This window comes from Dermacentor variabilis, chromosome 4, assembly GCF_050947875.1.
Source record: "Dermacentor variabilis isolate Ectoservices chromosome 4, ASM5094787v1, whole genome shotgun sequence".
Lineage (NCBI taxonomy): Eukaryota > Metazoa > Arthropoda > Arachnida > Ixodida > Ixodidae > Dermacentor > Dermacentor variabilis.
In genome coordinates, this window is record NC_134571.1 from 50818575 (window position 1) to 50846484 (window position 27910).

Consider the following 27910-nt stretch of genomic DNA (forward strand, 5'->3'; position numbering starts at 1 on the left):
CATTATATATTGTCCAAAGCGTCTCAATCATATGTGTAATTTTCCGTGCAGCAGAAGCATACCAGGCAACGTTCCTCACTTTCTGCCCAGCCTTGTAACATTAAAGACTGTCCTATGGCTTGACCAAAAAAAAAAGAACGTGTAATAAGTATTCTCCCTGTATTGACATATTTCAGAGTCCATTTCCTGTGTTTTCTATAACTGTAGATAATCATGTTGTATGATTAACTCCCTTTTACAACCGCCCCCTTGTTTTTCGGTTTGCCTGTTTCTTTCTCCCTTTCGCATTGTTTTGTATACCACATATGTCTTTGTACGTTTTGTCTCGCGTATCCCTTTTTAACTGATCAGTACGAAGGCTCCGTAGTTGTTACTGGGCGCTATAGTAAGCATTGATACATATTATTATTATTATTATTATTATTATTATTATTATTATTATTATTATTATTATTATTATTATTATTATTATTATCATTATCATTATTATTATTATTATTATTATTAAGAGCGTATGCCTTCCAGTTCTTGAGTACACTAGAGTAGCAGACTAGAGCGCACTAGCTCAGGTCGACCTCTCTGTCTTTCCTGTCAATAAATTCTATTCTAACATTCTTCGGCTGAGGGTTCGTCTCTCGCCATCGACCCCGAGGCGGTCACTGTTTATTTTCTGCCCGATTGCTCGCGGGTATGCTCAGTCGCGATAGATTTCTTCTTGCTGGGCACAAGGCTTGTAGCGTAGATGTTCTGTACGTTATACAGTATCTTGTAGCAAATACTTATTATGCTAGGCACTAGCCGACTGTGTGGACCGTTACGAAACGTTCAGCTTCGAACATTAGTGTGCTGTGACCAGTGTAGTCGCCGTTACCCATACTTCGGTGCATTGCTTCGAGTACATGCACGTTCACTTATTCTTGATACGTTGGCGATAGAGTGGGAGTAAGTTTTCGTGTGAGTTGGGGTGCATGTGTGTAGACAACCTGCGAGAAACTTCATATATGTCAAGAATCGGCGCTATTCCCTTTGTCACCGTGTAGCGAGCGGTGCTCACTCGCGCAAACGTTCCGAGGTTGAAGTACTTTTCTTGGATGTTAGCGCTACAACGTTGGCGGATGAGCGATTTTTATCCTCGAGGGAAGCCGTGCATCGCGAAGAGCCGGCAACACAGCCAGTCCTTACGTATAGCAGCGGTTCGTGAACTTGGACGCACACATACATTCCATGCCTGAATATGCCACTCACAATTTTCGCAGCTAACTACTGCGCACGTCTTCACTTCCCCGCTCCATATTTCTCAGCATTAATGGAGCAATGTGCGTTAGAGAAAACCCAGTTGCATTTCCGACATCTGATCGCACAGAAGCAGGGCAAAAGAGGTAATGACTTCGTATTCGTGCGCTTTCGCTGAGGCAACGTGCGGCGCCCCGCCGAAAGCTCTATCTCGCTCCTCTAGAGCGAACTGCTTAGCGAAAAGGGTCAGTACGGTGCACCAAATGCATCAGAAGGAGGGTATATAACGGCGCAGCAGGTTATCCGCGTGTCGCTGAGAATGCATCTTCGGCAACTCGCACTGCACAAGACATTGTTCATCTAATTCTTCGTGAATGTCGTCATTGTCGGTGTGATCGAGCCTCAAGGAGGGAGGCCCCGGTGGAGCCAGTCTCCCGGCCCCGCCATCCCTTGACCCCAGCAAGGAAGTGTTCTCTCTCCAACTCTCTCTCTCTCAAGGAAAATAAACTAAAATGTGCACGTCATACTGTCGTGTATGCTATAACGCTGCCACTACGTTCTTCGTCTTATTTTATCTCCGACCGTGCTATATACCACGCTGCCATATGTCTGCTTGCATCCAGCCCGCACTTTCCTGCCACATGTAAAAAGCCTTTGACGTTCACCAAAACGCGAATCCCGCCTGCTGCTTCACTTTACTATACTATACGACCTTCACTGTACTTCACTATACAACCTTCTTTTGCGTGGTCAAAAATGAGTTTTATTAATGTACGCCGTTACTAAATGACATAGCACGCGCGGCGGCGCTACGCTGTCGACGGCGCAGCCAGCGGCTCAGCCTCTGGTCCCAGGCCAGTGGGGGGCAGTTCCTTGGGCACAGCCGGTTGCGGCACCGGCTGGTCGACGGCGGGCCTCGCAAGCAGCGGCGGCGGCGTGCGCCGAGTCGATCGGTACACGGGGCAGGGCGCACCCGCCTTGGTGGCCACCCCGTAGACGTGCCGGCTAATCAACGCCAGGATGGGCAGGTAGACCTCCTTGAGGGACACCTCCCGGAAGCCGGCTTCGACTATCGCGGTGCTCGCGTCGCGACCCAGGTGGCAGCCGCACGTGAGCAGTTGCCACAGCGGGTCCAGGAAGAGCTGCAGCTGGTAGACCCACGAGTCCCGCGGGCAGGCCACGTGCTCCATGAACAGCATCTTGCCACCCTTAGGTGCAGCGCAAGGAATATGGATGTCTTAAGTGGAGAACGAAACAAATAAGATTCTATCGCGCAGCAGTTTGGGAGGGGGTGCCCATGTTTGGGCTATATACTGCGACTATTTCGTATTCATTGTCTCCTTTCAGTTGTGTGTGCCCGCACTCACGAAGCAGTTTGAATGCACTTAGACGCATACAGGTTAGAAGTCAGCCAATCTTGATAGCGATGACAGCAAAGGCTGTCGGCCTATGGATGACAGTTCTCAGGAAAAGCTTGAGTTTCCTGTTCCTTTCACCGTAATGCCCAGCGGTCGATTCCGGCGAGCGACGCGACGGTGTACAAGCCAGTACGAAGGGACAAATGAATGGACCAGAAACGAGAACCGTTACAAGCCCGTGTTTTGTAAGATTTAACGCGAAAATGAGCCCTTTTGTCAAAATCGTAGCGCGGGGTTGATTCACGGCATCCTGCGTTCGCCATGATCGCTAAAGCAAGTATACGCGCGCAGTGTTTCTTACGGGAGCGAGGACCCTTCGGCACTCGCTGACCAGCTTGCGGGCGTCGGCGACGCTGCAGAGCACGTGCGTGACGATGACCGCGTCCACGTGGTTGTCCGGCACCTGGGCCAGGTCCTCGCCGCTGGTCAGCAACCACTGCTCCAGCTTGATGTGTTCGTACTGGCTCTGACGCCGCAGGAACTTGGACCGGGCCGTGGAGGTCCGGTCCACTGCTACGTACCTGTAGCAGGAACACCCGCACAGCAGTTATCATTTGAAATCTAATCTATAAAGTACAGTGCTTCAGAACACACTGTCAACTCTTCTGAGATATTGCCATGATCGCACTCGTAATCTCAACCGTAATGGGGGGGGGGGGGGGGGCAATAGTGAAGCTTAATTAGCGGTTGGAGCTCATTAATTGGTTTAATGCTGCAAGAAAAGCTTCATGAATTCCCTGTTCCTTTCATTGTGACTCCTAGCAGCACGTGCTACCCTTGTAGCACTTCTTGAACGCTGCGAGACGATATTCCCGTTGAAGGGTTTTGATAAACTAGAAAGCGGGCCGGGTAATCAAGATATGAAAGTAAGGCGCGATAAGCGCTTCACTCGCCAACTCGAAAGTGCGAGATTGTTTGTCGACTCTAAATTTTTCTGTCTGAACCGCTTGTCTTTAATTAACCATGCTGCCCTCGTAGATTCGTTTCAGAAACAAACATTAACGCCGACCGGTTAACTCTAATCGCGCCATCTTGTTGCCCTGAGGGCATCTCTCTCTCTCTCTCTCTTCTTTTTTTTTGTCTGTTAGCCTTTAACACTGTGATGTCAAAGGCAAATCTGTGCATGAAGACTTTGTGGAAATAAATTGTCAAAATGCATGCTGTGTACAAGACGATTGTTTGTGGCGAATTGATTTTATATCAGCGTCTGGTAAGCTAACACACAAAGCGGGTGGGATGTGTGATCACACATTTACGTTGACTTGTAGGCAAGCAGGCAATAAAGGAGCAGAGAAAAAAAGAAAGAGATACGTCATTGTTACCTGACGTTTCTGAAGATGTGGTCTAAATTTCGTCCCGGTCCGACGTCCACTTCAAGCACGCGGATGGCGTCCTCGCGCCGCAGCTCGGGGTCGTGCGAGACGAGGTCGTTCAGCTCGAACATGATCTCGCGCCGAATGCCCTCGAAGGCGTGCTTGATGAGCGGGTGCAGCAGCGGGTAGAAGACCCAGGTGGCGAACAGCTTCCGGCAGCAGTGGCTGCGCTGCAGTGCCAGCAGGAGCACGGCGGCAGGCAGCAGCATGGCCGCCGACAGGTACGTCGCGATCGTCAGGAGCGAGACTCGAATCATGTTGCCCCCCTCCGAAAGGTTGCCTGTTGTTCTTCCTCGGAAACGTCAAGGACAAGCCGAAGGAGAAGAGCTTCGCTTCCGTTTCTTCTTGCCCAGGCGAGTGCCGCGTTCGCCACGCGGCGCATCGCACGAGACGTTCGTGGCCAACGTTCGAGAAAGACGTCGACGACGAAGTTGTGGCTACGAAGTTCATTCTGGCTTAGTTGTTCCCTAGTGAAATGGCGCAACCCACTCTGGGTAATCGGCATTGAACTGGGCGGTGAAAAAAACTGTTCTCAATTTTTTCTCTCTTTATTTTCTTTGAGGAAAGTAAGGTGAAATGAAATAAGTATTTTGTGAATGGGATTTCAAGTGTCCTCTGTTACAGGCCTCCCAATCTGCAAAGTTTTTGACTCCCTCCGGACCTGAGTCTCCGGGGTATTCGTTTAACATATGTGGAATATCTGTTTTTGGATGTGAGCATAGCTGACATGTGGCAGAGTATACGTCTGGGTATATGAGTGACCATGGATTGGGTAGTGTGTCTGTTTTGAGTTTTCTACGTGTTACCTGTTCCTGTTTGTGTAGATTTTTGTCCGGGGTTGGGCAATACAACCTGTGGTTTCTATAGTGCATCGTAATATTTTGGTATGTGTCAATTTGGTCCTTCGCCGATATAAGATCTGGGTCGCCCATTGCCCTGCTGATAAATCCCTGGCGCAGTATCGTGCCAACGGGCAACACGCGGAAGCCCTCCCCGAAACGCTACTTTCTGCAGCTGCCGGCAGGCAGCGAAACGAGTTTATGCTTGCGCCGTCGCCCCCGTCGCGGCCAACGTTACTCGCGGCAGCAGTTCGCATTCCCGTTAGTGCAGGCAAGTTCACACTTTTAAAAAATAAACATGAAATTAACTGTGCCAAGTATTATATTTAACGCCGCAGACTGCAAAATGTGATATTTCTGCGAAATTTGAGCAAGAGCAATGAAGCGGTCAGCGCAAAATCCCTTTTTTTTTTTTTTTTTTTTTTTTTTAGAGTGCGAATGCGCCCCCTTCACTGCAGGGAGACTTTAAGCACTGGTTGGCTCATTTATCCCATGTTGAACATAACAAGCTGTTTTTCAATTTACCTTTCTTCTTGTTTAATTGCTTACAACTATGTTATGTTACTCCAGATCCGCGAAATATCGCAAGATAGGTTTCTGTTTCGATGCTCTGCCATACTTTTTTTTGAGCGCAACAACGCAATTGTGAGCGACACTAGCACAATCCAGACTCTGGCTTTACTTCGAGCCCAACAGAGACGATCCAAGCCAATCCGTTGGAGCGTCTTGAAGTAAACAATTTGCGCGCTGCATAAGTTCATTGTAGCATAAGTGGTCTCGATAACCGAAGTTAGTGCTGCATACCGAAGCTGGGGTGCCTGTCGCCCAAATCGCGGTTCTCAGCCCGGTTCAAGGTGTTCAAATGATGTCTACCCAAAAACATGTTGCGGCGGACTCGGGAAATGACGGATTCCCGCGAAAACGGTCGCTCGTACGTCAAGCGACAGACGTCGAAGACGACGACTTCTCTCCGTTCCCGTCGACGATCGCCGACTTCGGATACTTCTTCAACGATTTCGGCCAGCTGAGGCACCTGAAGACCGGAGAGCCATACCTGTTTCAGGTGCGCCCTGACGACCTTAGCTACAACCAGCGGCGCTACGAAGCTCTGGGTGACGTTATCACGGAACACGTTTACCAACTCCTGGAGGAAGAGACACACCTGACGCGAGTCACGGTGCCCGTCAACGTCCAGGAAGATGAGCCGAGCTCTTTCATCTTCGTGTCGGAAGATGCGTTCACCAATAAGGACCGCCTCTTGATCCTAATACACGGCAGCGGCGTCGTGCGCGCTGGTCAATGGTCACGGCGGCTCATAATCAATGATTCGCTCAAGAAAGGCACGCAGCTGCCTTACATTAGAAGAGCGCAAGGGCTCGGCTACGCCGTGATTGTGCTCAACACTAACGATACTCACCGCGTAATCAACGGCGTGCGGGTCCCCGTGCGGGAGTGTGAAACTGCCGAGAAACATGGGCGCCATGTCTGGGAGTACATCGTTGAGAAGAGAGCACCGGCGCGTCATGTCGCCGTCGTGGCGCACAGCTACGGAGGTGTCGTTGCTGTTAATGTGGCAACGGAGTTCTTCGCCTCGTTCTCCGCTCGCGTTTTCGCTGCCGCCTTTACGGACTCCGTCCACAGCTTCGCACGTCAGAAGTCTCCCCCTCGTGTTGGGCAGTTTTTCCACCAGGTTGGCCGGAATTGGGTTTCGAGCCCGGAACCCCTCGATCGGCCTCTCAGAGAGCGACATGATGGCACCGTCGACGTGAAGCGCGTGTCCGCTGGCACGGTAACCCACGAGATGACGTCGTGGTCCAGCTTCGCGTCCGTCTTCGAGTTTCTGGAGACGGCATACCACAAGAAGTCGGCCGGGAACGGAGAGCATAACGATTGGTAGTTTTCCTTGCGACTAGGTAGCGCAGCCGCCGTTTTCTTGCGGAAGTGTTCTGTGAAAATTACCTTACTGCTTGCCAGTATGTTGACAGAACGAGTGTGTACCTCACTGAATAATGTAAACACACAAAACTGCCAGCATTGTCTAAAACGCCAAGCTTTATGCATGAGCACCGATGGCTTTCTTGTTGATCGGCAGTACTCGTGTAAGTTAATCAAGTGCCTTGATTTGCTGCATATTTAGGAGATTGTATAGCGAGGTGTATCGTTGAAAGGTCAAGGTGCTGTGGCCCTTTTCTTTTGCTCAATGTGTATTCTTGTAAAGTAACAGTGCAGGAGACAGTAACTTAAAGAAAAAAAAAACACTCGATGGACTTTGTGTGCAATGCCTGAAATGACTTGCACTGTTTCTTTAAAGCCACTGTCAATTTAGTTGAATAGACCTATGCAGCATGAAGATTAGCTACAAACTGTAGCAATCAAAAGATATGAGCAGGACTCATGTATAGTACAGTGGAAAAGTATAGATACACCTACATCAGGCACTACATTATTGCACCTGTCTAGTTTTTACGTCAAATCTTGGCTGTCCCTATGGTGACAAACAGCCCTCCATTACTAGTGTGTATAAAGAATTGCTGTATTTGTCTGTCTTGTATGTTCTCTGCCCAATGCCCTGTTCCTTCACTAAAGTGAGCCCATTTGCTCACTTCAATACTATGCCATTTGGAACAGCAAATGCTGATGCCATATTTTGGCGTGGCTCTTGCAACTTATGTGCTTCCAGGGTTGTTGCTCTTGGTTGTGAAACATTGTTGCATTCAGAGGGACACAGAAGGAAATTAATCTAGTTTAATAGAATGATGCTATCAGATAGCATACAAACTATGTTTATCATTTACACAGCAAGAAAACTGCATAACAAGACCTAGGAATGAAAGGGAAGTCATAAAGTATATGGGAGACAGGTAGCTTTTCGCCGCTTTTTAAGACCACACCAGCTCACAGACATGCATGCCTTGATTAACCTTGTTGGCATTAACCTTGTTCTCTGAGCAGTTTTTCACCAAGTTGACTCTGCCTCGAGTTGTTTTCCTATTCAACTGTGATGCTCTCTTAATATCCGAAGAAGAATGTCTTGCAAGAACAACTCCCCAGCACGAAACAGCAATTCCACTGGTTGATTCCGGGCAGGTTCTTGCTTCTCAACTTTGAACTTGTATTCCAGTGGCAGATTCAAAAGCACACTCACACTTTCCACGGGTTAACATGCACCATCTCGCTCTGCGATGAATGACTCTTAATACACCACTTAAACATGAATTAAAATGGAAGTGCTAAAGTGTACAGCATCACTTCTGCAAGCTCCACTACCCAAGTTCTGCCGTGCTCAAGCGTGGAGTATTGTGTTTTCTTCTGGCAGGTTAGCGTTTAAGAAACCTGAGCACTCACTTGAGATATTGGGTAGCTCTTAAAAAACAACCAGAAAAGTCAACTGTAAGGCACTTTTCATATAGAATAACTGATTGAGGTCAAGAGGGATTGTTTGCCTATAGTAGCTCTTTAAGTGCAACATGTTTTCTGGTACTTATATGCTAAAAAACTCAACAGGAGTAAGCTCTGGGTACACCTCTTTTGCTACCTCACCTGTCAGGTTATCTGTTGTGCTCACAGTTGTATAGAACGAGATGAACACAGACGGCATGCACTGTGTATAGAATTGACCTTGTGCTCTGCATATCACCAAAAATTATTGTGTGATAGTCACTTGTGATGTTCGTAATTGAATGGAAACTGAAGGAAAATGTTGGAAAATTGCAGCATTAGTGTCAACATTTTGCAAACTTTAGCTAGTATTATTGTTGAGATCAACTTCATTATTTTAATCTATTTTAGCCTGCAAAATGTCTTTCCCTGCAGATATCTGTTAGGAATATGGTTGCCTGCGTTACATGATGCATCTACCCACTTTTTATAGTGCTTGTTCCATATTGCACTCAGGAAAATAAGAGCATTGTTTTATGAGATTTAGTTCTGTACATATATAACATCTTTCGAGTGCTTCGGAAAAATACAGCAGGCCACAATTTAATTGTTATTGCAGCTATAACTTCCCACAAGATACTGCAAATACTGCTTATCTTGTCTCAAGCTTAAGCTTTTCCTATGGGATAGGCAAAGATTTCAGCATGTAATGTGGCATTAAGCAAAAGAAACGAGTTCCTGAGCTAGTGTTCTTGTACAATGATTTTCTATTGCATTTAAGACAGAACTTTAGGGCACGCAAGTGGCCTTAACACAGCATTCTTTAGACTGTAATTTATGAATGTCTAGGTATCCTCAACAGAATCTTGGGAAGATTGCACAACCACACTATTTTGCTCACAACAGAGGGAGATATATATCTGGTGGGACATTTTTTTTTTTGTTTACACCTGCACTCTCCATATTGCTTTAGGTCAGAAAAACAATAAAGTATATGCTGGAGCCATACCTATGATTTCACTTGTTCGTAATAAGCATTAACTTTGGAGACTTCGATTCCAGCATGCAAGGTCACCTTGCTCATTGATTCTATGTTGTGAGGCACATACGGAACACCTTGAACGTGATTCTTGTTGATCAGTTATGGAAACATGTGCCCAGGTATCTGCGCACACTTTTTCTCCAAATAGAAATTTACTCAAAGGGGCTCCTAATTGACAGGTTTAAGTTGTCTGTAATACCAAGTTTCAAAAATGCCACTGGCTAAAGTTTGCTACGATGTGATTTGTTCCATCATAGCCAACAGGTTCCTTTCCTCATGATTGTCCTCGTAGCCTTAGGCAGTGCAGATATTGGTAGCTTCTAGATGCTTCATGAACAAAATATTCTGAACAAAACATGAACAAAACAAAATGAGAAGAGAGAGAAGCTCTAGTTGCCACATTCTCATTAAAGATAAAGAACTTGATTTTGCAAGACTGGCATTATCCTTTACATGTGTTAAACAAACCACCAAAGGACTAAAGCAGCTAAATACTAATACACAGAAAGCAAGATATGTGCTGGCATTTAGGGAACCTGCTCACTTTTTATCTTATGTTCAGAGTGCAGACGAAGCACTTGATATTCCAATCAGTCTGTGCTGTTTCTTGCATTTTGCTATCCTATTTTATTTCACTTTCTGTTTGTTAATCCACAGATAAGGGTCAATTATGTTGAAACTTGTATATTGTAATGAACACATTCCATGTCCTTGTGGTGACGTAATGCTTGTAGTGTACTTGGTTTGTAAAGCTGTGGTTTATAACTGGGCCGATATCTTGTACATGCTCGAAAAGCCAACGTTCCCTTTCACCTCACGTGATTGGCCTAGGCTGCGATATTGGCGCAGTCTAGGACATTTACGTGAGACGATACCGAACGAAGGCTTTTCGAGTGCATAAAAGATAACAGCCCTGGTCACACTATGTGTTGTGCAGAAGCTGACAACCTGGATGTAATCCTTAGCAGTTTCTACTACTGCATTGCTAATATGGAATGTATCATAATACAAAGGAGCTCAAATCTGAACTCTATATTGCTGAAATATCTGCATTCAGTTTTATTTTCACTGCTATTCTTTGTGTAAAATGGCCTGGCTACATTTCAAGCAGCACTTCCTTTGAATTTGAATCTTTGTCCTTAGCGATCAAGACTGCTTGGGTGTCATCAGTAATGACCCATACATGTGTTAAGAAGCATATTTTTATTACAGCATTTGTTTGTTGTATTACAGTGCTCTTTTTTAACAGAATAGTTTGAAGCACAAACTTATTACTATGTAGAAATATAGGAACATTTAGTTATGTACTGTGTACACAGCCTACTATCGTTTCTGATGAGCTTGTGACCCATCCAAATCCCAGACACTCTTTTAAATTTTATTGCTTTGGAAAAGTAAACATGTCTTTGTTACAAATGGTCATTTCTTTCACTGTAGCTATTTCCATTTAACAGGTTCTTCTACATATTCTAATACAAATGACAGCTCTTTTTTTATAACACTTTTAAATGCAGTTCAGTACCGCTGGATACTTGTATTGCACAATTATATATTGTGGCACTTGCAAGAAATCAAGCCTGCAAATTGCTATTTGCAACAAATGTCCCAAGGCCAGCTTGGTTTTCAAACACATGGCTCGCGAATTTAATTGACTAACAGTCATTCAATATCCACATTAGTCTGTATTATTTTGCTGTTTAACTTTTCTGTTGCACGATGTCTTTTCTCAACCTTATAAATGCCCTCAGAAGAAAAATCACACAGAGCAACTGTCTTGGTGCACGTATGTTCTTTGTATGAATTGTAAATAGAAGATGATAAATGCATAGACAGCAGAAAATAACAAATGCACTTGTACATTACAAAACACTGTTTTACATAAATAATGGGAAATAATTCTAAGATGAGAACACACAGTGCATTGGTCTTTGTTAGTCATGACCTATGCGAGTTTGTGCATATAGACAATGACAAACTACTTCAGAACAAACACTGCATGTGTTCCAAGGGCTCTCCAATCATCCTAACAAAAGAATGTATGAAACTTTGTGTGCAATCTACCATTATCTGTATTATGTTTTCACCCACTGAACTGTAACTAATATGTTTCTACAAACTTAAGCAACACCACTGTAAAGTTGTGCCTAATGTAGTATTTGCCAAGAGTCCTTAGTGAGACTGTCTTAGTGGTGATGCAGCAACCACAGTTGAACAAACTGCTGCAGTGTACATTCAGCCCTGTAGTAATGTAGGAAGCAGAGTTCAACTGTTTCACATGCAACCTCTTCAGCTACACTTTATGGTGTACACTAGTAGACCAGTGACCACTTGACCTGCCTGCTGGTTCTCTACCAGCGTCACATACTCTCAAATAGCCAGTGGCTGGAAGCACATTGCATTCAAGCAGTGAAGAGTAGAGCACCACTCAGTAGTGTGTCCAGAACTTTCTTTTTGTGGTGTGTTCCAGATTTGGTGTGTGCCTGTTTTGGGAGGGAAGGTAACAGAAAAGGAAAATGACCATTTAGATATTGAAGGAGGAAATAAGCTTTGTTTGTGCACCCACTTCACTGCCACCACTTTTCACCTAATTATGTTTTCAGTGGAGCAGCCTTGTCAACAGTGTGCAATCTGATGTTGCATTCAATTTACAGAATTTATGGGGAAAATAAATCGATGTAGGAAAGACAGAAATCACAGTGCACACACAACTTGTCAGTCACTGTTCACTGATGCATTGAACAACAGTAGAACCTTGCTGCCAGCAGGGGCAACACGCTGTAAAAATAATCCTTGTGACCTGACGTGGCAGATGCATGGCCACTCCCTGAATAGTGCAGTAATGCGAGATGTCGTCTACTTGACGGCCTTGCCAACGAGTGTTGGCCGCACCAGGAAGGGCATCTCCCGTGGGTAGTGGATCTTCTCATACATCTCCCGGAAGCCAAGAAACTCAACATACTGCGGCACGTCACGTGTCAGCTGGCAGCCGTCACTGACCAGCGACCACAGAGGCTGTGCAAGCTGCTGCAGCCGGCGTGACCAGCTGCCTTCTTTGTAGCCTATGTGCTCCACGTAGTAGAAGCAGCCACCCTGCATCAAGGAACAAATGGAAGACCAACTCTATCACTGATTTCCTTTTGCATTGCTTATTGGTTCCTAGTGAGTTGGCCCTGCAATGGCATTGCGCTGCTGAGAGATAAAAAACGGCAGGAAAGGTGATTAGATGGTTTGATTCCCGATTATGGTGGCCATGTTCTTATACGAGTAAGAAATGCAAAGGCACCTTTTCACAGACTTTGGCACACATTGTGGGTTAAACTAGGTGTAGTAATCCAGAGAACTACACTGCACTGTAGTATCTCATGGGTGTAAAGGTCAATCATTTGCCACAGATTTTAAATGCAACTGTGTCGTAATAATTTATAAGAAAAGTGGTTGCTTGCTCTACACTTCAATGCACATTATTCTGCTAGAGTCTGTTGCAGCTTGGCAGTGTACTGGCATACAGGCAACTATGATTTCCATCCCCCTATGATCCCACTGCACGGAGTCTTTACAAGAAAAGCCAAAGGTTTAAAAGTAACATGTTCACAAGATTTTTTTATTTTTCTCAATATAGTCTAGGAGTTCATGTTTGCAGCACTTGAACATACTTCCACGTTCCCTTTTCATGCGCTTGCTGTCTCGTGAAAGCTCTACTGGCATTGGCGCACAAGGCCTTTCCTTTCGTGGCCGAAGAGCCTGCAACTGAGCGCTCGGCTTTCTCACAAATAGACATCATTGATGGGAAGCACTTGCAACAGGGGTCTCAAATGCACGGTTTGTGAAAAGGCCCCTGGCTATCGCCCCTATACATACTCTATACGTCTTCCCGTCCTAACCCTGTCCCTTGCTCCAAAGATGTCTCTTGGAAAGCACTGTACCATGCAAGTGTGTTGTGGTCCGATAAACGCCGAGGCAGCTGGAGTGGTATGCGCAGCACAAACCGAAGCCTGTTGATTTGGTGGCGCTTCACTTTGCTGAACAGGCATTGGTTAAAGTGTTGCAAAATGAGAAAAATAATTAAAAGAAAATAAGGTATAACATTACCCTTTCCCATACTGCTGAGCAGACAGGTGGCTGCTGAGTGCACACAATTATTGTGAAAGGTTTCAAGGAAGCACAGAGTGCAAAAAATTAGATTCTGGGGTTTTACGTCCCAAAGCCACGATCTGATAATAAGGCACGCCGTAGTTGGGGACTCCAGATTAATTTCGACCACCTGTGGTTCTGTAACGTGCACCCAATGCATGGCACACAGGCGTTTTTGCATTTCGCCCCCATCGAAATACAGCATCTGCACATTGGGATTTGATCATGTTACCTCGTGCTTAGCAGCGTAACGCCAAAGCTACTAAGCAATCACAGTGGGTACGAAGTTCACCTACAAGCGATGCCCCTGCAGTCTTCTGCTGGTGACCTTTGTTCGTTTTTTATGAGGGTCCTAAGCTACATGCTCTTATGAGAACTGAATACTTTTTGATGATAACTGTTTCCACACGACACACACTGTGATAGTTTCATTGCATATGTATCATTTCTTTGAAGCTGTCTGCCCGGTGCTTTACGCTTGCACAGCACAAAGAACACAATTAAAATCTGCCACAGATGATGATAGTATGGTTATTGCACTAAGAATTCATCAAAACGTGGAGCATTTTAAACATCCATTGCTTACATGAAAGCAGAGGTTGACAATTGCTCACGTTCGTGACAAGTACTAATAACGAGGCGACTCTAAGCTCAACGTTGGCCCCTATGGGAATTGACACCCGGGCCTTTGTTAACGCTCACATCCGCAGAAGAATCGAGAGTAAGACTTTTGTCTTTATTTCCGTGCCAAATGCACAGTGGTTCCGGCAAATGGTTTCTGCCATCCAAGGTACACTCTTAAAACAGCTGCACCCTTTGGGTGTATATTTTTCCCACAGCAATAATCATCATCTGCCTTGCTTGCGTATCCTTTCTTGAAAACTCTGGGCTCGCTACTTTCCTGTCGTTAATGCTGTGTCGCGCTGATAACGCGCAAGCCGTTCGTGTGTTGGAAGTACCGGGCTCGCAGTGTTAAAGAAAGGAAATGCAGGCAAAACAGATGACAATTATTGTTGTGAGAAGAGTCCCAAATGTGTAAGTTTTTTTTTAGAGTGTAAAATACAAATCAACGTACAGGCCACATTTCTTTGCAGTACGACCACCCGTTAGTCATCATCGCGCATTGTCATCTCATCACGCAAATGACACTTGGCACGAAACCATTTTGGTAGAACTGGCGCGCTATCAAGTGTAATGGCGCTCCACCGGCCATTATGCTCCTTAGGACTCCCTTTCCAGTTTACTGCATGCACTCGAATGGTTTACGCCCTTTGGGTACACTCTAAGAAAAATTTACACCCATTGAGTAGTATCTTGCCACACAATAAATGTCATCTGTCTTGTCCGCATTTCCTTTCTTTAACGCTACGAGCCTAGTACTTCTCAGTAACGAACGGCATGCACGTTATCAGCATGACATAGCATTGCCAACAGGAAAGTAGCGGGCACAGCGTTTTCAAGAAAGGAAACGCAAGCAAGGCAGATGACGATTATTGTTGTGTAGCAAATATACACCCCGAAGGGTGTAAATTTTTTTTAGAATGTAGGGGTTGGGTTGCCTACTCTCAGGTGGACGAAGTCGGGACAGTGGGATGTGGCTTGTGGCAACCGACCATAATTTGAACGCCTGGAGTTACTTAACGTGCACCTAGATCTCAGCACACGATCGGGTGTTGTTGCATTTCTCCCTCATCGAAATGCGGCCGCCGCGGCCGGGATCGAACCCGCCACCCCGAGCTGAGCAGCGGAACGTCAGCCACTAGTAAGCTAGTTCCCGGAGCAGGTCTGGTTGTTTACTGAAATACTAAAGACCTATTAGTCGACAACATTTTAAATGTCACGAGTTCACACGTATTTAGGCTATCTATAGATTTCACGGGAAACCTTACGTTCAAATTCTGTAAACCGTATACAGAGTTATAAGGTTGTGTATATTAGCCTGAAGAAACGAACTGCCTCGTGACGGAGACACAATTAGAAAAGTGCGCATTCCCTATTATTCTTTTCGCGTTTCTTTAGATTTGTTTCCTTGCGTCAAATTGTGTAACACGTTATTCCATCCATGGCACGTTATTCATCCATCATTATTCCAACCCCTCACTCAATCCCTCTCTGGGGGGGGGGGGGGGGGGGTATTCGTAAATAAATAAACGAAACTAAACGAAACAAATACAGCTTTCAATTCTTATGTGATACGCGTACATGAAACGCAGACATTGCTAGATCAAATATCGATCTATCGTTTTGTCATTTCGGTCATCTGCAGGAGATATAATCGGAAAAGAAACAGTTACTTCAATAGGAGGGAGGCATATCAGAATAATCCTGTGATAAAGTACGAGGCCTGAAGGTATTCGTCTGTAAAGCTGAGCTAGTTGGTAAGGATTCATAATGCAAAGAATGGGTAAGGCGTGCAGACAGGGACACTATAGAAGAGAAGTGGACAACACGAACGCCGTATCAACTAAAGGAAGCACTGAGGCGAAAAAAAGAAAGAAGACACATAACTCATCTGCGCATGCTCTGAAGTGGAGTGGTAGCACCACGTGTCAATCGGGTACACGTGCCGGTCTACGTGAGAGGCAAGTGTTATGGCATTTCATCTCTTCCTTATGTAAGGTAATCGAAGGCTGACTCACGCGCGCACTTCCATCATTATTGATATGCCAAGCATCGACCATAAGGCGCATATTCTCATCCCTATGCTTGTACAATATCGCGCATTCATCTAACTCAGGCGCGCACTTACAATCTTGGCAGTCTTGGCAATGTAAGGAAAGATTAGAAGGCGATCCACCGGTTAGCGACCTTTTATGTTCCATTATCCTCTGATTGATACACCAACCCATTTGCCCTACGAACGTATAAAAGAGAAGACTTAAGGCACGACATGGCAATTCCGTTTTTTACTAATTTGGAATGCTTGAATTGAAAGTTAAACAATGGCTTCAAAGATCTAGGGGAGTACTGCCACCACACGTGACTTTGTTCTAGGACCAAGAAAATGTCTAAAAACTGTATTACGCGTCTCTGAGGAAATTCCTTGGTAAACTGCTATCCTCCTCCATTAAGTCTAAATTGCTCACTTACTGAGGTAGCAGCGGAATCAAATTCGTCCCTATTGCAGAAAATCAGGTGATCATCAACGTAACGAAATACCCTAATAGCACATCCAAGGCCTTCTCTAAGCAGCTGTCAATCTTGTCCAGGTAAATATCACTAAGAATAGGGGCAACGTTTGAACCAATACAAATTCACGATTTATGCGGAAGCATGCCATCTCTCCACCCAACCAGCGTCGACTTTAAGTACATTGAAAGAATTCCTAGAAAAGCACCCGTAGAAACACCGCATCTATCTATAAAAGCCGACTCTTGCACTCGTTCTTTAATGCGCTCGTTTACAGAATTTAACAACCCGTCACGCGGCAAGGAGTAATACAAGTCTTCGATATCCATACTAAAAGCTATACAATGACCAGGATTTTTCTCTGTCCACTTCTCTAGTGTCCGTGTCTGCACGCCTTACCCCTTCTTTGCATTATGAAAGAAGAATCACGAGAATCGATAGCGTTTGAAGCTAATGCATATATACCACTTTAACACGTGAACAAACGCATTCCCGCGCCCGTTACGTACCCTCACAAGAATCCTCTTGATTTCGCGGATCACCGCTGCCATGTCCTCGACGGAGCAAAGCACCAGCGTCGACACGACGCAATCCACGCTGTCAGACGCTATCGAAGACATGTCCTCGGCGCAACCCAGCACGAACCGCTCGATTTCCACGTTGGGAAACGCGCAGCGATTCTCTCTGAAGATGTTCTCGAAGTACCGATTGGGTTCCACCGAGATCACCCTGCTGCCCTGCGGGTAGTAGGCCAAGTTGGTTCCCGTGCCGACGCCGATCTCCACGATGCGGATGGCGCCGCGCGCCTCCAGGATCGGGTCGTCGGACACGATTTGTGCCATGTCGGCGAACAATTCTCTCTTGAAAGGAGCCAGGATAGCTGCGTTGTGATCGGCGTAGTACTTCGCGTAGATCCAGGCGAAGAAGCGCCGCTGGGCTTCCTTTCGCTGACGGCGCAGTATCAGGCACATCACGAACAGCGTGAGCGGAACGCCGGCGAACAGGTACAGCGCGAAGTTCTCGCGACTCCTGCTGTACACAGGAGGAGACATGGTCTTCTCCAAGGACGGGATGGGAAAGGTCCCCCTACATAAACTCATACGGCACGCGCCAGACTCCTTTTCAAGGCGAACAAAAGCGAGGAAAAAGAGCGAAGAAATGTGAGTGGCAGCGCAAACAAACGCTTTCGGATGGCCGCGACCAATGTGCCGTCGTCTGCTGCTACGGTGGGAACCCTTCTGCCGCTGCTGTCACCTCCTTCCCGCGGCCGCTGCTCGCTTCGGCAGATGCGCTTCTCTCGGCGTACGCTCCAGCGCTGATTCCTGGTTTCGGTTGGAGGGGCACATCGCTGCAGAACCGGTTTGCTGCTTCTCTTGCCTGGAAGAACGAAAAAGAAAAAAAAAAGATAGAAAGAAACGATGCTAAAAGGGGCAGCGGCGGGCCGCAGAGAAGCTTTGGAGCCAAAGAATTGGGGTTCCTCCGGCCGACTTTGGCGCGTACACGCACACGACACAGCGCCGTGAAGAGGAATCTGACCTGAAAGGCTGTAGCGGGCACACACAGCGCTCTCCAGTCTGCGTAACGGACTAGGAAGAAAAAAGGAAGAGCCGATATATGGGCAAAGCTCGGAGCGGTTAGCCGTTTTGCGCGCACTCGCTTATTTGCCTGGCCTCGTACTGCATACGTCTTTCCCAGTGAGAAAACGCCCCTCTAGAGCTGCGATTTACTTTCGAATCGAGCGGCCGCGCCGATCGCAGTTCCCGGAAGGTCTTGAAAACTTGAACGCGATGGTGCGAAGGCGAGTGTGAGAAGCGTGCATGTAAGATAAATTGCGCCAGGTGTCATGGCCTGCGCGTATCAAGATTTCCTTGCCTAATACATTCTTTCTTTCTTTCGCTTTCCTGGCATTCTTACGTATCGCAGCACATAAATAGGGCATGTACAGCGATTAACATACACAATAAAGATAGCCTTGTTCTCTTGTTCGATAGTATACTCATTTTAGGCTGCGCTGTCTCGAAGGCCTCAACATACATAGCACAGGTATGTTGCAAGCACATTTCCGTTATCTTGCGCCTGGACATGCCAGCAAATGTGTAGCTTTATCCCGAAAACTTAAGCATTTGCTCAGCGTTGCTTTAATCCGTTGCATAATGGCGCATATATTCGCGCCTATAGATTATAAGTTCGTTGGCACTAAGCCTGAGCGATAACGAGCAGTGCATGGTATCACTTCTACAACTTGCGCAATGCGCTAGCGTGCGTTCTTCGGTCTTTCACGCTCCCTGCCTTCGCGCGGACGTCTTTTTTCTTTTCTTTTTTTTTTTTTTTGAGAGTGGCGCTGTAGTGGCACCGTAACCACTATAGAGCACGACACTATACGAATGCTGCTTACGCTGCCAAGGTTTAACGCCTTGATGGCCTACATAACCTAGCTATGTTGATGGCAGAGTTCTTGTCACCTGTACTCTCGTATTGCTACCTGCTTGCAATGAAAGGCAAAAGCATACAGAGAAGCAGAAGGAGGCGCTTTTTTGGCAGTGTAACTAAACGCGGCATTAAATCGTGTATGGGCAGCAAAGAGTAGGTTTGCACGTATTCTGTTGTAGCAGACCAGTGCATGCACAACACATCTGCGTCTGTTTCACCGTACCTCTTTTGTACAGCTGTGTGGCTGTGCTGTGTTTGTAGACGTGCTTTGAGAGCATTTGAGCGCCATGGAGACAATTGGGGACAACAGCGCCCTAGGAAAAATTCTAATAGAAATATTTTACTGGTGTCTATAGGTTTCATCTTATTAGATTATGAAACGATAGACCTGATACACTAATAAAACTGATAGCCTTTGTTGGTCTACTGGACCATGAAATAATGCCTGATACACTGGTAAAACTGACAGCCTGTACTGGTCTGTTAGCTTACGGGTGTATATAGTAGCACTGTGCAACAAACCAAAGTGGTTTGTTCTACAAAGGTCCATTAATTCATTCTAAAGCAAACCTTTCTACGTGAAACCCTGCCAGACTTTACTGGTCGTGGTTGCTGCTGCTGCCTTGCCAGACAGCTCACACAAAGGACACCCCTTATACACCAAATCGTGGCCTATATATAGCTGCATCTGTTCTACCCCTACAGATGTGCTGGTGGCCAGCTCTGATCTCTACGAAATTACGCATTGAAACAACAAACGATACCTAAATATCCTAACTATAACGAATAAACAGCTTGGAATGCATAAACCCTTTATTAAAGCGACGCCTTTTCTACCTTCATTCCCGATGTTTGGTGCGTCTGCTTTTTCGACTTCTTGTTCAAGCAATACTACCAATACAAGTTTATATTATGATCACTACTTCTATTTCTATTATGTCTATTAGGACCTATGTAGCATTTTATTTGTCCAATACACGTTTATATCACTACTTCTACTGCTTCAATTGGGACCCATAAAGCATTTTATTTTCTTATAGAACTCTCTATTGCGCTGATAGAGGACCGGCAGAAATCTTTATGGGACCTGTACACTTTGCTGTGGGACCTGTAGGTTTTCCTATTAGACCTATATATTTCGTATAAGACCAAAAGAGATTTCTATTGCAATTTTCTCTAGGGCGCACCTTACGTAACGTCTGCGTCTCCCTCTTTTCCTGTTCCCTAAACGCTCTCTAAATCAAATCTTTGTGTTGTTGTGATGCTGATCCACCTGTTACAATTCGGAATTTGCGGAACTGCGTTATACAGGATAGATCTACCAAGGAAAGGTCCTTCTGATTAAGTTGGTCATAGTGTGCGCCGATGACACTAAATGATGATCAACTAGATGACAAAGAAAGACATGAATGCTAAACATTGTGCTAGAGGAAAAAAAGCACGAGGAAGAGCGAAGAGTGGGCGACAGGACACGTATACTGTACGGAGTATCAACTACTTGTCGTAACATTCTTCATTCTGTCGGGAGTTGACTTCGTATAGGCTGTCATGCCTCACGCGTGTGCCTCTGTTTTCGCGAGGCAGCGCCCAAGGGACCTCTAGATCTGCGGCTATGACGCTTTTTTCTTTTTTTGTTTTTTTTTAAAACAGAATATGGGGCGCGATTCTGCGCAAATTTGCGTCCTCCGCTTAACCTTCGGACGCATTATTTCAGGAAGTCTATATATACGGCGCGTTCTCCCCGGCAAGACCATATACATACGAATATGGAAGACCTTCGAAAACCACCGTCCGGGTGCCTCGAGGAAAAGCGTAAATGTATGTGGGATGTGTAGTTATACCTTCAATTTGCCTCGCTAACTTATGTTTCAAGGTGTCCGCTTCCCGTGTTCCTGGAATGGTTGGCTAATTATACACAGGTGTGAACTGTATACGCCGAGCCTTTTATGCCCCATCATGTTCGTCGTACACGGAAATACGCTTCACAATAACCTTCCTCATTGTCTTCCTTGGTACTATACAACACGCGAGCAGGAACTGCGCCATATGTGCATCAGAGAGGCAAGAGTTGGAAAATGGAGCTTCTTTATGAAGTTATTAAGAGGAAGCTTTAGCTCGGGTGCTCGTATATAAATACATGTAAAAGGAGAATTCGTTTCTCTCAGCAACCACTGCACCAAATTTGACGAGATTTGTTGCATTTGAAAGCAAAACTTAAAATCTACTGACTGTTGGTTTCGAATTTTGATTTAGGTCGTCAATTTTTTATTAAATACTGGCGAAAATCGTAAATTTTCAGAAAACGATACTATCAAGTTTAGAACTCCGTAACTCAGCAATGAAAAATGACATCACACTGCTATGTATTTAATATAAGAGTACATCTAAAGCGGACAAAATGGATACGTTACACATGAATCTAAAAAAAAATTGTAATATGTAAATACAGCTTCTGCACAACCCTTGTACACAACGTAACAAACTCATATAATATATAGATTGACATATCGAATTTATCCGCGTTGAATGATTTAGTGGATGCCGTTTACAGAAGCGCGATATCTGATGTTGACGGATAGCTACAGATTTGTAAACTTCGTGCCTCTATGTTTCGAACTTTTGTAAATTCTTTCTACAAAATTCAGGCCCTGAATCGAAATTCCGCTTCCAGCAGTCACTGGAATCTAACCTTCTCGCTCAAACGCAACAAATTTCATTAAAATCGGTCTAGGGGTTATCTGAGAAAAGCGTTTTTGCGTTTCACATGTATTTGAATAGGCCGCGTCGGAGTTGGGCCCAAGCTAAAGCTTCCGCGCTATAGTTGTGACGCGCAAGTGCCTTCGGCATATTCTGAAATTACTGGGCAAATATGTGGCAACGGGCGTCTAGTTCTTTTTCATTGCGCCCGGGGCGAAACTTGTACGAATAACAATTTATGGCTCGACAGTATGCTGCTTATGAACGACAGATGCAGGATACAGCTTACTTGTTTAAACCAGGCTGACAAAAAGGAACTGCACCTCCCCTTCCCTTAAAAAAGAAAAAAAGGACACAAGTTTGACATTGAAGGCGCCATGCAGTACGTGCAACCGTTTATGAAGCAATCATTCATTATGCAGTTCCCTTTAGGCCTTTAGAACATAATATATGCGGGGTTGCACGCTCCGTGTCTCCCCCATTTCTTCGCTCGGCCCAGACGCCCTTCCTTTCTTTCTATGGTTTTTTTTTTTTTTTTTTTTTACAAATCCGTTCAGCGCATTCTGATGCACGCATACCAAAATTCGACGGTGATAGTTCATGAGAGAAATCTGTTAAATACAAGCCCATCCCACAGGTTTTCGAAAATACCGTTACAGCGAGCTTCTTTCGTCACGGGTGTACGCTGCGTGCGCCAAATTGAGGAAGGCACTCGCTCTATGTTGCGTCGTATATCGGCGCGAACGAGTACACATATGCGAGTGCACACCTTGCAGCTTCGTTTTCCCGCCAACGGCGACACTGCGGCATGCCAGGTCACAGGGGTCCACGGAATGGTACCGAGTGCCGCTCGCGCTCACGGCGATTTCGCTGGATACCGTGTATGTCTTTATGTAAGGGCTAAGCAGTCGCGGGAACACAGATCTTGAGAGAGGAACCTAAAGATAAATGAAAATGTGCTATAGAGCATATGGCAGGCACTCTATTCATTAATGGCAGCTCACCGGTATCGTTAATATAAAAACATATAGCTAGCGTATTTTGCAAGAACTAAATCCATACAGCCAAACATGGAGCCAGCAGAAAAAAAAGAAGTAAAAAGCCTGAAATGGAGCTATGGATTGTTCAAAAAGTGATAGAAAGCAAAATGGTCGGCATAGCAGGTTCACATGGCTGCAAAGCAGGTAGCTTAGTCAAGATAATGGGAAACAAGCGAAATTGGACAGGCCAAGTGATTAACTGCAGATAACGGACAGCATAATCAGAGTAACAGCTAAAATCGGCGTCAAGATCAGAAATGCAGAGTTCATGGCCACAACTAACAGCTGGAAGGGAACTGCGTTAAACACAGTAGGTCAAACATGCAAAGCACAAAAGGGCAAAGCCACTAAAGGCACCACATACTGTTTATGCATGGCACATGCCTTCATCAACAGAACTGACACCGAGTACAAAAATAAATTTATTGGTGTGGAACACGAGAACAGATGATACAGCATTAAATTCATGAAAAAACTACTTCCAAAATGATCCTTTCACTTCACTGACAACAGCAGTAATGACACAACCTCAACATCAAACAGAAGGATAAGACAATACAGTACTTTGGGGCAGCAGCAGCCATGTAGGAGATAGGTCTGCAGGCACTTGCAATAAATTTTTCCTCTGAAATGCTTACTCAACACAGTCAACTTCTAATTTAGTGATTAAAAAAGAAACAAGAACATAGACAGAATATAATACCAAGTGTATAACATAAGCCACATATTGTTCAGCATTGCAGATACCTACCCATACATAAAAATGCAAATCTGGGGACATATAGCCACAAAAACACAAATTCTATTAAAACAAGTGAATTCAGCAGACACACAACATTTATGTTGAATTCCAATGGCGGAGTCAGAGCAGCCAACGGACTCCGCGAGCGAGCACTCGACTTTGGCGCAGAGCAGCGCCTCCAGATCCGCGAGTGGAACACAACCTGCGCCGCCGGAGCAAGGCGGAAGCGAAAGTTCTATCACCGAGTTACCCAGGATACCTTGCGTGTTGTCATTTCCTTCCGCTGTTTGCTCCCGGCACCGCAGCACCGGTCACTTGTCTTTTCAGCGCCATTCACCTGTTGTTTTTTTTAAGTGCGGAATGGATATGTCGCCAAGCGTGCAGCAGCTTTTGCTTCCTCGTGGGTCGTGACCAATGGCGCCTCCCAGCAGACAAACGTGGTAAAGGAAATACGTCACGCAGAGTTCCGGTCCACTCCGCCGATTTTGGCGGAGCATCTTTTTCCTGCTCCACGGAGTGACTCCCGCTCTGAATCCCCACCGGCTCTCTCATTGGAACACCTTACTACCGCCCTCACTCTGCCATTGGAACAAACTTGCTCCGAAACGAGCAGAAAAACTTGCTCCGACTCCGCCATTGGAATTCAACATTACTAACAACCACAGTGTCATGCTCTTAAACACTACAAACCTATAATAAAACATAAAAGACAAAACTGAGCAATAAACAGCCTCAACTAGAAGCAACTATATCTAATTTTATATCTGTCATTTGCAAAGCACAGTGGAACTCATGTAGTCATGTGCTTTGTAGAGATCAAGTGAAACTTGAGGGCAATAAAATTCCCTTTCACTGCAGGAAGAATATTGTCATGCATCTTGAAAACTTTTGGTGCCAACAGACAGTTATGAATCCAGTGGCTGTTGATTGTTCAGACAGTCATGATCTACACATTGTAGAAATCAAAGGGCATGCTTTGAATTTTCTTACAATGTAGTACAAGCGAGAAGCAGGAGGCAATGCAACTTTTGAAATTTCCGTGTCAACTTTCTCATGACCTTATAGACTGTGGCAGCCTCTGCACCAAAATTTAGCAAACTGTTTATCAACATAAAGAGAATAAGATAACATGGCATTAGTAAAGAAATGAAAGCATAAGATGGCAAAGTTTGTAGACTTTTGCAGAGTCAGATGTGCGAAAATACCACAAGGTACACTATGTTACAATAATGTCACTGGTGCAGTTGTCGCGGCATGACATCTAAGAAGGGAATTTATGGCCTTTATTTTCTCTGCCAACAGGCTATTCTCCTTCACCAAATAACTACATAAGGGAGGAGCTTATAAAGAGTGAACTATACTAGTAGTCTTTAGTGTTTCCCTTTAGTGTCCTTTTCAGTTACACTTGCACCAGAGCATGCCTTATATTTTTCACAGTCAGATTTTGACATTTCTTTAGTTGCACGATTGCTGGAGGTTTTCTTGAGTTGGCATACCTCGACTCCAAGTTTCATCAGCATGGCAGCAAACTTACCACATGCTTCATGCGAACTAAGCAAATTGCATTGGTAAAAGTCATTATCAGTGCTGGAGTTTATACATTGCTGAGTTTTACAGACAGGTAGTGCAGGACACCCAGTAAGACTGAAATGAAATAAACTGCTTTTCGCCATCCTATTCATATTACAGTGCTAAAAAATGAACTGAAGATGAAAATAAACTGAATTTTAATAGTGATAGTGGTGAGATGGCTATCATACAGCTGGAAACTTGAGCATTCACTGCAGCACAACCTAGTTACAGCTACACAAAAGATATGAATACGTTAGACAGGTAATTTACACACAAGAACTTGTTCTCTTATCATACACATGCAGCTGTTCAGGTGAAAGACAGTGGTTTATGTTGGTAAAGATTGTGTGTGTGTGTTTTTTTGGTATTTATGTGACAAGTGAAAATGAGAGAACTAGAGTAGACTTACATTAATTCGATTTTTAGGCTAAATTGAACACAGCCTAAGGTCCAGGACCCACGCATTTCAATGGGCCCAAACTTTCATAATTTTGATATTAAAATTGGCTTTTGCTGGATCACTCGAACTTGACCAGTCAGCATGTATGTGCCTGACCCCTGTGGTGACCCCTTCAGTGGCAGTGTCTGTCTCGGTGGAGCTTAGAGGACAGTGAATGCATTGAATACATGTCACCTCTCGCTTAAAACGCCTCTTTTTGGCCCACCCTAGGAAAATGTTCAAGCAATAACAACAGTTCACAATGTCTGATTACGGTACTCACGCGATTGTAACATATGCTTCTTTTAACAAAGGAAATTGGGCCAACAACTGCCTGCACGGTGAAATCTAATACGAAACAAAAACTGCCTTCACAATGTATGCATTACTGCATACCACGGATGTATTGCGGCAAAGTTGACTTAAAAAACAAAAAGTCTGGCAAAGCTGACTTTAGGAAACCGGCCACCATTGTGCAACAAGTTTCCTGCTAAAATATAAGGTGCGCATTAAATCTCTGTTCCATTTGGGAGCTTTATAGCCATGGCTATGTTACACACATGTAAAGTAGGCGTGCGTTTGATTTGGAGGCGTGTTGGCATCAGGCAAATACTGTCAAATGAATCACCGGTGTGTTCTGACATTTTTTATGCGTCTTGTTTAATCCTACCAGCCGAATAATTGAATCAATTTTGTCAGTACCGTCAGGGTTGAATTAATAGAAGTCGACTGTATAACACCGAAAAACACAAAGAGGGATTTTAAAGAAATACGGAGCAGTGCACCACTGTAAAGGGTGGTATATAAGAGCAGAATTTTAAAACACCAGCATAAACAAGCACCGTCGCATTAAAAAGCACCCAAAGTACATAATACAATGACTACCTAAAGAAATTAATGCTCAACTGAAAAGTAAACACAAGAAGCCTGTCATACAAACAAAAGCATACGTGAACAACCTAGAGGAGCAAACAACACTCTTTGATTTGATAACTAAGCATAACAGTGTAAAACAAAGAATAGGGACTCTTTTTGTGTTGAAACGCCCTAAATATGAGTCTCTCCTCTACCAAGTACTAATACAAATACCTGAATACATTGCCAAATATAGGAACAAAGAATGCCTGTGCTACACAGATGCAAGAAATGCACAAAACAATAAGACTTGTATGTATAATGCGTAAAAAAAGAATTGCGTGTCGGAACAGTAGCTATTACTGGCACGCAGTGTGTAGTACATGTCTTGATAGAGTGTTTTGTGGTACAGAAGCAAACTGTATGCATTGAATTCCTGTGCAAATGATTAAGAGCATCTAAAAGACATCGAAGCACAGAGAAACATGATATGGTGTTCAGATCTCTACTCATTGATGCTGATGCATTTTGATTCACTGCTTCAACACAGCATATCGCACATCAGATGCACAATAAATCTGTTACTGTTCCACTTGTACTACTTTGTCTGGATTAGATAGAGCAAAGGGTGCATTAGAAGCCAAGTGTAGCCTACATACTGCTTGCAGGGCAAGGCAAATGCATAAAACACAACTTAATTGCAACTATAAGGGCCTCAAATGCAAGCTTCTGTTTCCCAACAAGTTTCCCACACTCATAAATAGTAGTGCAAGCCAAAGAGAAAACACAACTTTAGCTCTCTGAGAATACTCCCAAGGCTTCCATGGCCATGACACAAGTCAAAGCATAAGCAAACTTTTTTCGCTTCAGCTAAGGTTATTCCTGCTTACGAGTGCAACTCATGCAAATAACTTGATGAATTAAATTTACAACCTTGATTACATAGTAACGACCTTGCAAACAAATAATTGTGACCAAGATGCATCGTTGTTCGACATACCCACTTCAAGCTTATCTTGGAAACCTAAACTTGAAAATTGGGAGGGGTTCAATCACATCTGCTATCAGCTAATTGTGCTTGAGTAACCCACAGCGTTAGCAAGCACAATTCTGATTCTCTGATCTGTGTGTGGGCCCTAAAAATGCGACAAAAGCCTAGAGCATGGCAGTGCAGCCAGGATGAGGCACCAGTGGCCACCCCACCTCAGATGTGGTTGGCAATGTGACGGTTGAGACTGTGACGCGCCGTCTTCTGGCCAACCACCTCAACTTGGAAGCCGATGGATTCGAGCTTGGCAATGTCAACAATGCGCCTCCCGTCAAAGAGAAACGGAGGTTTGAGCATGGCGTTGTAGATCTGTTGGTAGTCCAAAGACTGTGTAAGAGAAAATAACAAAGGCTGATTACCAAACGGTGCTATTGCGCACATTTTGCAATGCTGCAACAGTAGTGTTATCAGTAATGTGTTCTGTACACGTCGCCAATAGAACATGCTGCCAAAGCTCAATTATTATAAATGTATTACCCAAGTGCCAGAAAGCCCCACAGTGATATTGATAACAAAATATTTTTTTACCTATAAAAGAACTAGG

At 44.7% G+C, this 27910-nt stretch overlaps 4 protein-coding genes across 6 annotated transcripts in view; 1 reads left to right on the forward strand and 3 right to left on the reverse strand.

Annotated features, from left to right (window-relative positions):
* Window positions 1-1976: 1976 nt before the first annotated feature.
* LOC142577753 (thiol S-methyltransferase TMT1A-like) lies at window positions 1977-4448 on the reverse strand. Its single transcript, XM_075687205.1, has 3 exons — window positions 3974-4448; window positions 2953-3172; window positions 1977-2441 (listed from the first exon to the last, which is right to left on the reverse strand). Exons 1-3 carry the CDS (start codon window positions 4279-4281, stop codon window positions 2043-2045), a joined length of 927 nt encoding a protein of 308 aa, XP_075543320.1. The 5' UTR covers window positions 4282-4448; the 3' UTR covers window positions 1977-2042.
* Window positions 4449-5451: 1003 nt separating this feature from the next.
* LOC142579105 (cotranscriptional regulator ARB2A homolog) lies at window positions 5452-10701 on the forward strand. Its single transcript, XM_075688981.1, has one exon. It carries the CDS (start codon window positions 5726-5728, stop codon window positions 6758-6760), a length of 1035 nt encoding a protein of 344 aa, XP_075545096.1. The 5' UTR covers window positions 5452-5725; the 3' UTR covers window positions 6761-10701.
* On the reverse strand, window positions 10468-22533 carry LOC142579106 (thiol S-methyltransferase TMT1A-like). Of its 2 annotated transcripts, none has more exons than XM_075688982.1 (3): window positions 22440-22533; window positions 17053-17920; window positions 10468-12373 (listed from the first exon to the last, which is right to left on the reverse strand). In XM_075688982.1, exons 2-3 carry the CDS (start codon window positions 17641-17643, stop codon window positions 12137-12139), a joined length of 828 nt encoding a protein of 275 aa, XP_075545097.1. In that variant the 5' UTR covers window positions 17644-17920; window positions 22440-22533; the 3' UTR covers window positions 10468-12136. The 2 variants fall into 2 exon arrangements, with proteins under 2 accessions (XP_075545097.1, XP_075545098.1); XM_075688983.1 differs by lacking the exon at window positions 22440-22533 and adding an exon at window positions 18080-18400.
* Window positions 22534-23116: 583 nt separating this feature from the next.
* sgl (UDP-glucose 6-dehydrogenase sgl) overlaps window positions 23117-27910 on the reverse strand; it is a 34814-nt gene continuing 30020 nt past the window's right edge. For both annotated transcript variants that reach the window (XM_075688985.1, XM_075688984.1), the window contains one exon: window positions 23117-27693. In XM_075688985.1, the coding sequence (XP_075545100.1) occupies window positions 27523-27693 (171 nt within the window). In that variant the 3' untranslated portion in view covers window positions 23117-27522. The remainder of the gene's footprint in view (window positions 27694-27910) is intronic.

Coding starts and splice junctions, on each gene's coding strand:
- LOC142579106 (XM_075688982.1), bottom strand. CDS start 17,643: ATGAGTTTATGTAGGGGGACCTTTCCCATCCCGTCCTTGGAGAAGACC. Junction 12,374..17,052: donor TCAAGAGGATTCTTGTGAGG/GTACGTAACGGG, acceptor TCCTTGATGCAG/GGTGGCTGCTTCTACTACGT.
- LOC142579105 (XM_075688981.1), top strand. CDS start 5,726: ATGATGTCTACCCAAAAACATGTTGCGGCGGACTCGGGAAATGACGGA.
- LOC142577753 (XM_075687205.1), bottom strand. CDS start 4,281: ATGATTCGAGTCTCGCTCCTGACGATCGCGACGTACCTGTCGGCGGCC. Junction 3,173..3,973: donor CACATCTTCAGAAACGTCAG/GTAACAATGACG, acceptor TTCCTGCTACAG/GTACGTAGCAGTGGACCGGA. Junction 2,442..2,952: donor GCCGAAGGGTCCTCGCTCCC/GTAAGAAACACT, acceptor GCTGCACCTAAG/GGTGGCAAGATGCTGTTCAT.